Source organism: Zonotrichia albicollis, chromosome 1, assembly GCF_047830755.1.
Source record: "Zonotrichia albicollis isolate bZonAlb1 chromosome 1, bZonAlb1.hap1, whole genome shotgun sequence".
Classification (NCBI taxonomy): Eukaryota; Metazoa; Chordata; class Aves; order Passeriformes; family Passerellidae; genus Zonotrichia; species Zonotrichia albicollis.
This window is the reverse complement of record NC_133819.1, coordinates 5,178,450-5,193,948: the sequence shown is the minus strand read 5'-3', so window position 1 is coordinate 5,193,948 and position 15,499 is coordinate 5,178,450. Positions and strand designations below refer to the sequence as shown.

Here is a 15,499-nt window from a genome sequence, read left to right as displayed (position 1 = left end):
TGCCTTTCCAGCTTGGAAGCATCAAGATCACACCTCTATCACAACTCTGACAATCATCTAATTTTTTTTCTCACTGTAAATGAAAGTATCAGCAGCCTTGCACCTCTGTTACTCCTCCTCTGTACTTCCTGAAAACAGAATTAAGTTTCACATGTCCCATCTCTAAGGCTCATCAGATCCATTCCTTCCACAGCAAGGCCAACACCAAATTCAGCTCAAGGCTTTGTTCAGTTGCATTTTCAATTACTCTGCTTCAGGTTTAAAGGGGTAAGAGTGGCAATGAGAAGCACTGAGGTGACAAGGCAAATACTGTAAGTATTCAGTTACTAATGCCCAAATTTACCACAGAACTGTAGATGACAGCAATTTACATGACACCAGATCTCATCCACAGAAGACGAAGAAAATGTTGACCCATTACAGAATGATTTGTCCTTTGTGACTCACGTCAAAACCAATTACTTCCATTTAATAAACAATTTTGGTCACTGCCAAGTCCTTAAAACACTCTGCATTTTTGATTGCTGAGGTCCAGCTGTGCTGCTACTCCTTGTGAGCTCGCATCTGGACCATGTTAGAGAATCAATATTCTCTTGCAATTACAGCTCTCATCTTCAGATGCAGATACATTTATTTTAAAAGAATATGCAAGCAAAAATGATTGTGTAATGATTTTGTTGGGTTTTATGGGACTTGGGAGGGGTTTTTTTTCCTCCTCTGGGACTTTCCAAGCATGTTCAGATCTGATCAGGAACCACAACTCAGAGATCAGAATTTACCATGGTAACAAAATGGAAGTATATAACCAAAGAACTGTTACTTTGCCAAACCACACAGACATATTTCCAATCGAAAGCTCAGAAGATAAATTGAAAATCAAGATGTTCTTTTTTTTTTTAATTTGCAATAACTCTAAGAACAATTTTATCTTCAAAGTGGTTTTAAGGACAATAGAGAAACTCAGCTTTTAGGGAACTATGTCAACTGAAATAAATTAAGCAAAGAAAATGGTTTTAGCAAATGCAAATATCAGTTTTGTATTAAGGATTTCAGAGCTGCATTTAAAATAATAATAACAATAATAATAAAAAGAAGAATGAGACAGAAGTATTGATCAAGAGCAAAAAGATGCAACACATTCCCTTCAGCAACTGTGACGAGAAGTCATAATTGGATAAACTTCCACGGACATTCATGAGAGGATTTCTTCAGCAGACCTGTACCAGAAATGCACTGTGCTCACATGGAACAGACGTCGTGGCCTTTGATCAACTGCCAAGTGTTTATGGATTGTGACTGGGGTCAGGAAAAAGGAAGCTAAGAAGATGTGACTGAAAAATATTTCTAATATAAAGGACTAAAATGATATTAAAAAGACAGAGTGACTACTTGGAATTCCTGAAGCTCAGCTAAACTCAACCACCTCACCACATACTACTGAATTAGTTGGATTTTTAAGAGAAGACACTGAGGTAAAGTGTTACTCTAAGAAATAATTTCAATTTCTGTATGGGACAAAAAAGCTTCCCCAGTAACTGAGAGGGAAGATACAGAACAAGTTTTCTTAGTAGCATAAGCACCAGATTTATTCTAGAAACTAAGAGAAGAAACTTTGGTGTGTGACTACAAGTTAGTGCAAAGAAATTGCAGGTCAGTTTGTACTATGTCAATATGCTGCTGAGGCAGATGCAACACTAGAGTTCAGATCTGTTAATTTCCAGTATAGCAAATGAAAGAAATTTGCATTTAAATTAAATTAAGAGCTGGAAATCCTACAACAGGTTTTGATATCTCTGATCCTGTAGCAGAGACCAGTCCATCAGTAACAGATACAAATGCACTGGTACCTTCAGTTACTAAAGTACCACTTTCTACAGGATCAGGGATGCATTAACACACAGGATCAGGGATGCATTAACACATTTTTATTTTTAATTAAGGTGGAAATGACTTGGTTTTCTTATCTTGAGAGGAATTGAATTCATTGCACAAAGCTAAGCATTGCTTGAGGTAAATCTAGTTGGCTTAAGGATGCTGTGAAAATGACACAGAATATTTTTATGTCAAAACCCAAGGAATTCCAGATATACTGATGAAATTACTGAACAAATTACCTGCAAGCTACTAGAAAGGGATAAAAAAAGAGTCATTAAGCGAAACAGACACTGGGCACTACTAAAGTACAATTTGCTACTAAAATTTCTTAAGATAAAGAGTTTTTCTAGAATAGCAAAGCAATACCAAAAAATGAGTCTGTTAATACAGTGTTTCAGAGACGTGAATTACAAAATGCTTGCTGGGGTACTGACTAATCAGTAGAGATGATAACTAACAAGTTTAGACTTTTGGATTGGAAAGCAAAATACAAATTCAAGCCTTATATACAACTCCTTGATTTGACTCCATTTGTATGAATTTCAGAATTTTAGCTCCCTAAAAGCACAGAGTTCCTTTTAAATGCAGCCATCAAAGTATTGACCATAAGATATCAACAACCCCCAAATGTAGAATTGAAACTGATAAAACTGCTCAGTAAAATACTATAAAAGTCAGTAAGGGGCATTTATGAGATGTTTCTCAAAATAGGAAAATTAGTAGGAATGTAAATATAAAAATGTCCCTATTTTTGTTTCAATCTAGTTTTAGCATGGATTGTAACCAATTCTGAGTGCCAAATTACTCATATCAACTCCCTTGTCAAGGGTCACCAACTGAATATTTCCTGTGAGCACTTGGATCTGGAAAAAAATAATGAGTAAGCCAACTGTACTTTGGTTTTAGTGTGCATTTAGTATAGTCTTTCATTCAGGAATAAAGAATAAAATGTGTTCACCTCTTCACCTGAAATAAGAAAACAAAAAGAGAAAGCCGCTCACAGCAACACCTTATGAAACAGGACAGGAATTCCCTGTTTTCTGTTCTGTACCTTGCCAAAATCTTCTGCTATCACCTACTCAGTTTCAATAAGCAGAAAAAAATTTCTGTTTCTGATCACCATTTTATTCTATTTAATTGACAGTGATGGTGAACAGATCTAACAGATTTTAGTCTCAAGTAAAATCCAACTTGGACAATTTAGAGGACTACTGGTTTTTCTAAAATACAAGGCCATTTCTTCCACCCAGCACTTTGTCCCCCATTCTCCACTTCTCACTCATCACCTCATCTCAAGGAAAAGTTTGTGTTTGGATGGGTTGGATCAATATCTATCAATGCAGTTTTTTTGGAATTTTTTTCCTACCAGTGCAGTTTTTCAGCGGTTTGATTTTTTAACATGTGTAACAGACAAAGATAATATAATATAATATAATATAATATAATATAATATAATATAATATAATATAATATAATATAATATAATATAATATAATATAATATAATATAATATAATATACTTACTCATTACTTCCAAATTCAGAAATCTATGCAATGGGCTAGACTCTGCATTACTTAAATATCCTGAAAAAAAATCACTCACCAGTATTTTTGTGAGAAAAACATTCCAGACATGCGTTGGTAGAGAAATTTTTGTATGTCAGATTCAGTGTAAATAAGATTAGATAATACTACAGAAAATTTGAGGAATACTCTGCATGATGTGATAAAACAAAGCAGTCAGTAATTAATATGATAATAATTAATATGACAATAATTAGTAGTAATTAATATGACAAATATATCAATAAAATGTTTCACTGAGACATGTTAATTATAGGAAGAGCTACATGTTTACAGCAATGTAGTGGTTTTACATTAATGACAGATTTTCTTACATAGATGCTCCGTGTACCTAAAATAAAACCACATCTAATACTTGGAAACATATCTGCATATGTTTTATTTATATACAGACACACACATGAATAAATATATCCCCAAATATTTTGATTAATTAGACATAGAATTAAATTAAAATAATCAGCAATTGAGTTTTCTCTAGTATACAAATACTTAGCAAAAACAAAATACTTACAATATCCCCTTCAAACGAGACAAGCCTTCACACAGATTTCTGAAGGTAATGCTGGCTGGCTGTTATCTCCAAGGAGACACACAATCTTGGTTTTTCTCACCTTCAACTTTCCATTCCCAACAACATCATTTCTCCCGAGCCAGCTCCCATGCAGAAAGTTTTCTTTGTAGTGGGATGCCTGTGGGAGGGATGGAGGGAGGAGCTTGTTTGCATTTCTGAAAACAGTAAATGAAATTTTGTGCTCTTACTGACAACACTGTAAGAAAGGGAAAAGTGCTTGGGTGATACTTTTGAAGAATAATCACCCAAATATTAATTATTATTTTCTTCTATGCTGAAATCATAGTTACATTTATTAAAAACAAAGATGGATTTTTGTTCAATTGGAAATATATGTGTAAAATGGTAAGAAAACAAAAGGTTTCCTACTTCACATTTCATTCCAAGCTTTTAACCATGCAGACATGCATTAAATATTGGCACAAAATTTGCCTTTCATTAAAAGCTTTTGTTTAGAAATTAGAGTACATATTACTATTTTTCATTCATTCATTTTCGCTTTATATTATTCCCAGTCTCTGGCATACGTTCATTATATCTGGAACAGACAAAATCTGAAATTCAAATATACTATCTGTTATACCCAGGACCAGAGCCCAAAATACATTCAATATCATATCATAAGCTCCAATAAAACCTACAAACCTTGTCTAAGCAGAATGAAAATCACAGCATTTATCCTCATATACTAAATTACTTTTTTTTTTTTTTTAAAGTGGTGTATAAAGCCTGCTGGCAACAGGTCCTGGACAGTAACACACATCCACCTTCATGGTTAGCTCTAATGGTAAGTACAGTTATTTCTCTTAATTACATCAACAGAACCCATTACTGTCTGAAATTTCTTTTCTTCTTTATTAAGTAGAATATAAATCTTTCCTATCATCTTTCCTGATGACAAGAGAGCTACTCTGGGTTTTGCTAGAAGAATTCTACTGAAGGAACTACGCTATCCTTAAAAGCCAGGCAGCACTAATGCACACAAAGAAACAAACAGTGATTAAACACTTTTCTGGATAGCTACAACTGCAGATGGTTTTAAAAGAAATAAAACTCTAAGTGTTCTGTGGTGCAAGCAGCAACAGGACATTTAAGTACCAGTGTAAGATATTTTTCTAGAAAGCAAGATTATGTTCTCAAGACAAGTTCAATTAAGAGAGCAGAATTTTCAAGATCACTCAAGCATCCCTCTACAAAGGCACTACATTTACCATGCTGTACCACTAAATGCAATAAAGATCCCTACCTGCATGTATTTATTCTGCTGTATCTTCTCCATCCATCTGGCCTTGTGAAAAATGAGGCACAGGGGATCAGCACAGACCTCAACACAGCAAAAAGGATTGCACTCCTTCTGGACACTGTAATGTTTGAAATCCAAAAAGCAAGAGCTCAGAGAAGATTTTTTTGTCTGCAGTAGCTTAGGACTTGCAGCTAACCACAAAAAACAGACAAGTTACTTCTCTTGTGCTACAGTGGAAAATTTCCTTTCTCCCATTAGGAAGACAGTTTCTTACAGTGGGAGAGGGCAGAAAACCAGCCTCAGAGTAACAGCACTCTCTTCTTCCCTTTTTCATTCATTATTCCTGTGGAAATAGGAGGAGGAAAATTGAGGAAATAAAAAAGCTGACGTTTAACAGCAAAAAGATAATGTTTGTTATAAAAGTTACTACAATTAGATTCATTACAGAAATTACTGTTAATTTATTCACCATGCTCTTGACGTGGATCTATTTCCTCCATTAACTGCAAAGTACAGCCCTTTTCTTTTTCCTTTTTATTGCCAGAGCACAAGACAAATATTTCTTGTTGGTAGCATTAGCACACCACCATTAGCTTAATGACTAAGAGTGTACAAATGTCAAGAGCTGAATAAACCAAATTTTTGCATAATTAAATGTATCTTGTAACTGTGCCATAACTCTAAACATTAGTTGCTGCTTTAAATTATGGATCAGAAATGCAGTCATGAAAGATTTCAAGGCATCTGACAGCTCATGCACACTGCATGACCCTCTCTTCCTCAGGTTCCATCCAATAACCTCCGTCCTTTTCCTGTGTGACTTCCTGTGAGACTTTCCCTCAATAACTTGCTGACCATGGAACCCCTGCTATGGGACACCTGAAATTCAGATCATCAAAAATCTCCTTATCACTACATTATCCTCCAAGATATATCTGTATTATTAAAATACTCTGTCTCAAATTGGCTAAAATCACAAGCTGGACACAAGATCCCAGATGGAAAAAAGAGGGAATGGAACAAGAATTTCAAATAAACAAATCATTGCCATCAATGTATCTGTAAACCTAATCCTGAAATCTGTGCACTGATCTCTCCAACAGTGTCTTCGTATGATTCATACAAGCACAGAAAGTTTGAGCAAAGAAGTGTTTTACAGAGACAAAGTAAACACATTTACCAAAGATTTAATGGAGAAATCAACATTCCTTTACTTGCAAGTTTAAAACATCCAGTAACTTTGACCATAACAGTTGGAAGGAAAACTACTAAAGCCTGGGAAAGATATTTCATATTTTGAAGAAATGGCTTCTGCAAAACAAAATCATACAATCCGTAACTAGATCATGTCATCCACTGACAAAGAATGCTATTAAATATAAGTATCATTTTGAGTGTTTTAATTTAGGTCAAGATTCTCACAGAGGCAAATCACAACTGTTAATTACAGTTTATGGTTATGAGTTTATGGTTATGGTTCACTGTCCATTAGCCAGCACCAACCACAAGTGAGTCTGAGACAAACACAATGATTTCCATTAGAATCAGCAAATGCAAATCACTTTTCAGGCAGAAAACCCCACAAAACACAGAAAAATCAGCTGTGCACATAAAAGCAAAGAGGTGTGAACACAGACACCAAAATAGTCTCCTGAAAGCAAAATCTCAGACTCTGGAGAACAGGAAATGGAATCATGTCAGAGGGAGCACAGGCAGATTTTGAGTTTTGTTAAAGACAGATGCACCACAGGAATAGAGGTTGTCTTTTTTAGGCATAATGAAAATAAACACAAGTCATAATCATAGTAAAAAGCTTTTATTAAAAATCAGATGTTATTTTTGTCTCCTTAAAATATGCAAAGAAAAAAGTTTTCTAAGTAACTTTAGAGGTAAAAATCTGAAAGTTCCATTAATAAGGAGGAACTGTTTAAATGTTGTAAACCTGAACAAGTGATTTTGTGACAAACAGAATTTCTCAACAGAAAATTATAAAGACTTGCAGATGAATGAGAGCTTTAATACTGGATGGCTCTTCAAGTTGAAGTTAAAACTAGTCAAATGCAGATCTGTAAAATGGCACCAGTGTTTAACAGGATGGATCACTTTCTACTGAAACAGCTTGTGAGCACCTGTGGCCTTCTCAAACACCCAAAATCTTTGGTGTCTGATGGTGTCAGTAGACCTTTGTTTTTGCATCTCCACCTTGTTTTATGTAGACAAGAAATTCACAGCTGATTTTCATAGGGCAATAATTAATTATAACACGGATCTTGTGATACCTTAGGTTTTAGCTTTCATATTTTCCAAATTCTGTACTGCATTGGTATATAACTGAACTTCATATAAAGTGTTAGCAAGTTCTCCTCACAGTTTAATTAGACAAAACAATCTCCCAGCCTGAGAAAGAAGGACACCACTGCAGCTTCAGGCATAAAAAGTCAAAACAAAAGTGAATTGAGGAGAGCAATCTGGGAGGATGGGACTGCGTAACCTGAAGCTGGAATTGGACAATTAACCCCAATATGTAAATGGACCAAAACTTATAAAAGTGTTTACTCCAGTTGCACCTTCAGAGAATTTTCAATCCTCCTTCCTGTCTGAAACTGGCACACAGGGAGTGCAGTGCCCACAATTTGGGAAGCACTATAACCTCTGGAATATCACATTAAGAGTGATCTCCAAGGAATGCACACACATTTGTTACAATGCAAACTCAAATGTTTCCTTTGAGGGCTGAACTAATTCAGCTGCTGGCCAGAAGCGTCAGGATTCCCCTAATTTCAAGGGTGACTAATTTCAAGATGTAGAGGAGATTCCTGGAATGTCTTATAAAACATCATAACCCTGGAACAAGAACAAAAGTAATATGGAACATCAGGGGGGGGAAAAGGGGATGGGAAAATACAAAAATACATCTGCTTTGCTACACTTGAACACAGAATAACTAAATATTACAGACACAGTAAAACCAAAACAATACACAGAGAAAGTAATATACAAAATCTCCAAAGGCACAAGTCCAGAAAAAAGGAGGAGCTTTGGCAAATTATCTGTGAGATAAACAAAATGTGCAACTCAATCTTTCTTAGAAAAGAATCTAAGAGTGTAAAGGACATGCTGTATTTATCACGACAATAATTTGAATGATTGCCATTTCCCTTTTCTCATGCTGCACAATGAAATAAGAAATCGACAGACATGAAATTTGGTATTTGGTAAATAGCTAATTGACTTTACAGAACAACAGGAAATAGCTTTTATGGTAAGTACACATTAAAGGCATTGTTACACAAAATAGCTTTCTGCCTAATGACCTAATGTACACTGAAGAAATCTGAAAATTATCTCAGTGCCTGAAGTTCGAGTTATTCCATCTGTTTCTTCTTAGTGTTCTGAAAAACAGTATTAGTATTTTTGAAGCATTTTACATTTCTCTAGAGTCAGATGCTAAGAGCAAAATCTTGCTGTTACAACTCTGAAAGGTTTCCAGCATTTTTGATGCAGTCTCGTTAACACAGTTTATGAAGTATCCCCTTCTACTGCATGGCCTTCAAACACAACCATGAAATGAGAAACACCAAGAGGCCAGGAAAGGTTGAGATACTTGGTTTCACTCCTATTTCTTACTGTACTTCCCTGTATGATTAGTCTAAACTTCTACATGTCAAGAATGCAACTCATAAAAAAACTAAAATGGAGATGTTTTTGTTATTGCTGTGCAAGGCATACACAGAGCCTGCTTTTCCTACGCCACACTGGCCAAAGAGGCTGGGGAGGTATGGGAGGTTGGGAGGAGACACGGCCAGGACAGGGGATCCAAACTGACCAAAGGGATACTCCAGCCCATGTGGCATCATGCTCAGGAAAAAGCGCAGGGAAGAAGGAGGAAGGGGGGAACATTCAGAGTGTTGGCATTTGTCTCCCCAAGTCACTGTTCCACATGATGGACCCCCTCTCTCTTGGAGATGGCTGAACACCTGCCCAGCTATGGGAAGCAGGGAATTGATGCTTTGGTTTTCTTTGCTTGTGGGCATGGCTTTTCTTTTCCCTATTAGACTGTCTTTAACCCAACCCATGAGTTTTCCAGCTTTTACCCTTCTGATTCCCTCCCTGAATCAGCGGGTAAAATGGTGGGGGAGTCAACTGTTGGAGATTTTTTCAGGGATGGCCTAGAAGGCAGCTGTGAGGAGCAGGTTCTCACAGCCTGTTTCTGTGAACAGCAGAGGTTCTCAGGTTATTTTTAATTACAAGTAAAGGTGACAAACATGAAGGCCTTGAGAGCCTTGCACACCAGAGTTCTCAGGCAGCTTTCTCATAACAAGTGGATGCTCTATCTTTAGCTGTTTTGATAAAGCAAGAATAATTTTGAGAACCCAAATCTTGGTATTGGAAACATAAGGAGGGGTTGGTATGTTATCTCTGACCTATTGTGAGCTCAGATTTTGCAATATGCATGAAGTGAATTAACAGTTATAAAAGGTGCCTGATTGATGAATAAAGTGGAGTTGATGGCTGACCAATGCAAGGTGGGTCGTCTCCCTCCGACTTCAATAGTCAACGAGTGGCTCTGAGGAGCTTTGATTGTTGGCTGGGGTGAAATCACAATTCCTTATTCACTAAACACTCCACCCACTGAATGCATCTCTCTCCAGTTCAGATGATGCCTTGTGAAGGCTGACCTAGAACAGAGGCTAGACAGAGTTCAAGAATAAAGCAGGGATTTATTAGAAGGCCCCCATGGATCCACCTTGGGCAGCATAAGAGCCCAGCCAGGGCTGCACCCAAGATGAACCAAAATGGTCACAAAATGGATGCCCGGTCACAGGGTCTCTCACTTTGATCAGTTCTGCTCAATTTGCATATTGGAGTTCATTGTCCACTTCCAGTTTTAGCCCATGCAATCCCATCTTTCTTGTTTTTCTCTCTTCAGTTCACATTGTTTGTGCTCTTGGGCTGAGATTTGGATCATTTGTCCTTGGTGCCCAGCTGGAGCAGGAATTGTTTTGTCTCCCTACTCTGTGTAGAGAGCTCACAGTTCCCTAATATGAAGCTCAGAACTACACACTAAAGCAGCCCAGAATCTGAAAAATATAAAAGCTAAAACCTGAGGCATAACAGAGAGAAGGATATTGTGGGGACCATGTCAAGGGCTTTACAGAAATGACAGCCAGAGTCCTTCCCTTGTTCACTAATGTGGTCACTCCATCACAGAAAGCCACTGGGGTGGTCAGGCAGTATTCTATTTGCAGGGTGCCCTGATGAAGGAAGGAATGATAAATCTGACTCCATGTTCTTAGAAGGCTAATTTATTATTTTATTACACTATTATAAATATTTTATTATTATTTCATGATACTATTATATAGTAATTATTATATTATTCTTATTATATTAAAGAATATACTACTAAGCTATACTGAAGTATACAGAAAGGATACTTACAGAAGGCTAAAAAGATGATAATGAAAACTCATGACCCTTTCTAGAGTCTTGACACAGCTTGGCCCTGATTGGCCAATGAGCGAAAACAACTCACCAGAATCTAATTAAACAATCACCTATAAATAAACAATCTCCAAACACATTCTTCATGAGCAGAACAGAAGCAAATTAAATAAGAATTGTTTCTTTTTTCTCTGAAGTTTCTCAGCTTCCTAGGAGACAAATCCTGAGCAAAGGGATTTTTCCAGAGAATGTGAATGCCACAGGGCAGGACTTGTGTGAAGCCATGCTGGCTGTCCTGGGTCACCTCCCTGTCCTCTGTGTGCCTTGCTGCAGCTTCCAGGAGGATCTGTCTGTGATCTCCCCAGGCACAGAGGGAACAGGGTGGGAGTTCCAGCAGCCTCCTGTCCCCTTCTTTAAGGATGGGCAAAAATGTTTCCCCTTCTCCAGTTACCTGAGACTTCACCTGACTGCCAGGACTTGCCAAATACTTAGAGAGAGGCTTGGCAATGGCATCAGACAAATCCCTCAGACTTTAGGATGTGTTCCATCAGGTCCCATAGACTTAGGTACATTCAGGTGTCATGAACCTGATTGTTACTCACACTGGGAAGATTGTACACCAGTGGGAAGATTAAGATTTAGGACAAACTTGAAATGTGTTTATTGTTTATTTTTTTAAAATATTAAATGAAGGCTTGTTTTTTTCAGTTTAGATGTGTGCTGGCATCAAGCTAATGGTAATTGCCAAAGTGTTTCAGATGCTGTCATGCACAAAGCATGGAGATTTATTGGATTCGGGGTTGGAAAAGAATGAGGCAAAGTGAAATTTTCTCTGTAAGTAAATACTGAGCAAAGTGCCTGCCTACATTCCACTATACATTAGTCCATTAAGAAGCAGATTACTTCTTCTCATAAAAAAGTCATTTCCATGTACACATTTAAGTGATTTCTTGTCTTGTCTTAGAGGTAGTGAAATTCTGATGTTAGTTTTGTGTTTTTCTTTGATAAATGAAGTACTAATTTCATTCATAAACCCCAGCCATAACTTCATTATCCATAATCACCAATGGATTATTCATTTAATAAAGATAATACTGTGTCAGTATTACATAATGTACAAATGTACATAATGTACAAAAGTCAGCATCTATTGTACATTTGATTTGAAATTGACTTTGTTTATAGACAGAGAAGTTTGCTTTTTATATTTCTATGCAATTTAAAAATAGGATTTCCTCTTTTTTTTTTTTTTGGTGCAACAAGGAACTTCAAGTATATTGTGGCTGCTATTAACGTATATAATGTAGTGCTTGTTCAACTTGTCAGGCCATTAAATTTAAGGAGAAGAAAAAATGTACAGTGATGCCTTTGTATCACAGAACCACTGTGGTCAGAAGAGATCTCTGGAGATTCCCTGCTCCAACAAAGATCACATTTATTGAGGGCAGCTAAAAATGAGTATCATAATAGTGATAATTTTCTGGTTTCTGTGTGTATGTGTACCAAACTTGAACTAAAAGCAATATTACATTAAAAAACATGGTAGGTAATGATTTCTTTGTTATGCAGGAAACCTTCCAGCTTTTCATCATCTTTGTGTCATTTCTTAGTAGGAAAGTGGTAAGATGAGCTGGTCTATAACATTACCTGTTTGCTTTAGGTTTTGGAAGAGAAAGAATATGATGTTTATATGAGTCTAGGGATTATTTTTCAATTTCCATAAAAATCTGATCTTCTTAGGCTAGATTGTGAATTTCTGAGAACACCGCAGTGAGCAAACTGCTGCTGAGTCAAAAAGGAAGTGGTGGAGAGCCAAACAGGTCTCAGGAGTGAAGCCAGGATGTTGAGATAGGGAGAGAAGGAAGAATGGAAATGCCCAGAATGTCAGCATTGAATGAATAAACATTGTAATGAAGAGCAAGCAATGTAAGTAGGAATACAGAGATTGTATTTCCTTAATAAATGTGACTTCTAGAACGCTGTGGGATTTCCCAGCTTCCTCTGTGTGCTGCTGCACTCTCTCTCATAAAGCTTGACAGTCACAAAATTAAAATGTTACAAGATTTTAGAAATACACTGTAAGAATGATTTGCAGCCTGAGAAGTAGGATTTTGTCCAGGAGAGAGAAGATGGAAGGAAACACAACAGTGTGACAAATAGGTCAGAAGAAATGTGGAACAAACTCATCTTCATGTCCATGAGGAGTGAACTAAGCAGTAACAGGCTCAGACTGCAGCTCAGGAATTCAGATGAAGCACAAGAAAAACCTTTTTTTTTGCAGTGAGAACAGTGAAGAATAGAATATATTGCAGATGAAAGTATTGGAATCACCATCTGTTGCCATTAGGGACTAAACAGATATCTCCAGGAATTACATCAGTAGAGCTGATGCTGTTTTGGGATAAAAGAACTAATTGGTTTTAGGACATCACTCCCAAATCCATTTTTAAGAGATATCATTATACAACTACAAGTAGAAAATATTTTTCATAAAAAAGACCTCTCTAATCCTGCAGGAAAAGCTATAATAGGTTCTCTACTTGGGATAAGAGCTACACAAGTTCAAGATATAAGACATGCATTTTAAGATCTGATAATCACAGAAAAAATACCCAAAGGAATGGTAGATTCTACATAGCTTGAAACCAAAAGTGTTGTAGGCTATATATAATTTATGGGCATGACTCAGATGCAACTGTTTGAAAATACTGTATTTAGGCTGTGCTTTATGGGATGTGAAACTTGGTGATCTAAAATATAACTTAAATGTTTTGTGTGACTAAAATCTCCTGAGATATCATATTCCACATCTGCATAAGCAAGGCTTTCCAGTAAAACAACCCACAGTTTTTAGACACCATCATGTCCAAAATCTGCTGTAAAAGCCACAAAAATATTCATTGTTATTCACATAACAATGTACAGTGAGCCCAGCGTTTGCAGTGGCTCTCTGGAAGTGCTGTGTCTGTAACTGCAACTCTTGCTGCTGGATTAAAGGAGAGAAATCACTATTGCAGCATTAACTTTGTGTTAAATTTGTTTATTCTAACCAGTAAATACTGGATTCTAGTTCAGTTATTAGGAATAAATTCTTCCCTGTGAGGATGGTGAGGCCCTGGCACGGGGTGCCCAGAGAAGCTGTGGGTACCCCTGGATCCCTGTAAGTGTCCAAGGTCAGGCTGGATGGGGCTTGGAGCAACCTGGGATGGCACTGGATGAGCTTTAAGGTCTTTTCCAACCCAAATCCATGATTCTGTGAAACACTGCTGTGAAGGAAGGGCTTTGGCCAAGGCAGATCTCATTTCACAAACCACACACTCCACCTGCAACTGCGACGAGGACACTGCGTTCTGCTCTGCTAGAAAAAGTGATCTGTATAAAAACAAAAGTTTAAATCAGCAGAAGTGATAAATATCCTTATCTTCTACTTAGCCTTGCAGCCAGCATTGAATAGGAATATCTGAATGCATCATTTCCTCTCTAACCCCTTGCATTTAATCTCTCACAGCATTCTTGTTTCAATAATGATTAGCACTTTCACTGATCTGCCATAAAGTAACCAGTCTAAGAAATGGTGTGCTGAGAATATTGTCTTGCACACAACTTCACACAGCTCCTCACCCAGAAGATACAGAATACAGGAGATACAAAATATTCTGAGTTGGCAGAGACCCACAAGGATGATCGAGTCCAGCTTTTTTTTTTTTTTTTTTTTTTTTTTTTTTTAAGAGAGTGCCCCATATGGGGATCAAACCCATGGTGAGTGATCAGCACCATGCTCTAACCAACATCCCTACTTCTTAATTGATATATCCCACACAGAGAAACCTCTGGCTATTATTAATGAAGTATAAAACTACTGCTAAAAGACTGTCTGATTATTACTGTGAAAAATGTGTATTTTATGATTGGCTTTTGGCAAATATTACAATGAATATTGCATGTGTTATGTTAGAAAGTTATGCTGTATTGATTTTCTTAAGTAGTGTGTTAAATATAGTTTTAGGTGATAACATAAGGTTAAAATAGAAACTATGCTATGTAGGATACTTTTTCTAAAGAAAGGACTTGCTGTGAGATAGCAGCCACAGGACACCTGAATCTTTCAGAGAAAGAGAATTTATTGCTTCATTATCAGAAGAAATGAACTTCTTCCTGCCTTGCTCAGCCATGAAGATGCTGTTTAGAGCATCAGAGGAAGAAGCTGACACTGACCAGACAGAATCCTGTGTTTGAATGGAATTTCTGCATCATGTATGAGATGTATGAATATGCAATAGGTTATTGTTTTTAAGGGTTAATCTTTTGTTAATGTGTGTCCTTTTTCAGGCTTGTGCTGCCCAGAAAGAGGTACCCAGACGTCTGTAACTCTTTGTTTCTGTTGTCTCACATTGTCCTAATCCAAATTGTCCAAATTATTATTACTCTAATTATATTGCTATTTTTATAACCATTTTATTATCATTAAACTTTTAAAATTTAAAAAACAAGTGATTGGAGTTTTTCACTGTTACCAACAGCTGAAACCGCTGATTTAGTTTATTAAAGTGGGCCCTTCTCATTTCAACACAGACCCTTCACCACCACTCGAGACGAAGCAAAGCAGGACGAACACACCTCAGGAGCACCAGGAGGCGAACAGGGACGAAGAAAGAGCAGCAGGACGGGGAAGGAGACAAACCTGACACGCCCTGGGGCCGGGCTGAGGCGGTGCCTCATGGGGCGGCAACATGGCGGCCACCCCGTGAGGGCGGGAACGGCGGCCACGCCCCCATTGG

General features: G+C 37.2%; 1 protein-coding gene across 2 annotated transcripts in view; it reads right to left on the bottom strand.

Annotated features, from left to right (window-relative positions):
• Nucleotides 1-5,772, bottom strand: part of LOC102064161 (sodium channel protein type 5 subunit alpha) — a 41,719-nt gene extending 35,947 nt beyond the window's left edge. The window contains exons 1-5 of one of the 2 annotated variants that reach the window (XM_074547053.1): nucleotides 5,746-5,772; nucleotides 5,551-5,619; nucleotides 5,280-5,394; nucleotides 3,974-4,151; nucleotides 3,400-3,459 (exon numbers count right to left, since the gene is read on the bottom strand). In XM_074547053.1, coding sequence (XP_074403154.1) covers nucleotides 3,400-3,403 — 4 coding nt within the window. In that variant the 5' untranslated portion in view covers nucleotides 3,404-3,459; nucleotides 3,974-4,151; nucleotides 5,280-5,394; nucleotides 5,551-5,619; nucleotides 5,746-5,772. The remainder of the gene's footprint in view (nucleotides 1-3,399; nucleotides 3,460-3,973; nucleotides 4,152-5,279; nucleotides 5,395-5,550; nucleotides 5,620-5,745) is intronic. The other variant, XM_074547100.1, reaches the window with a different exon arrangement.
• Nucleotides 5,773-15,499: the final 9,727 nt, after the last annotated feature.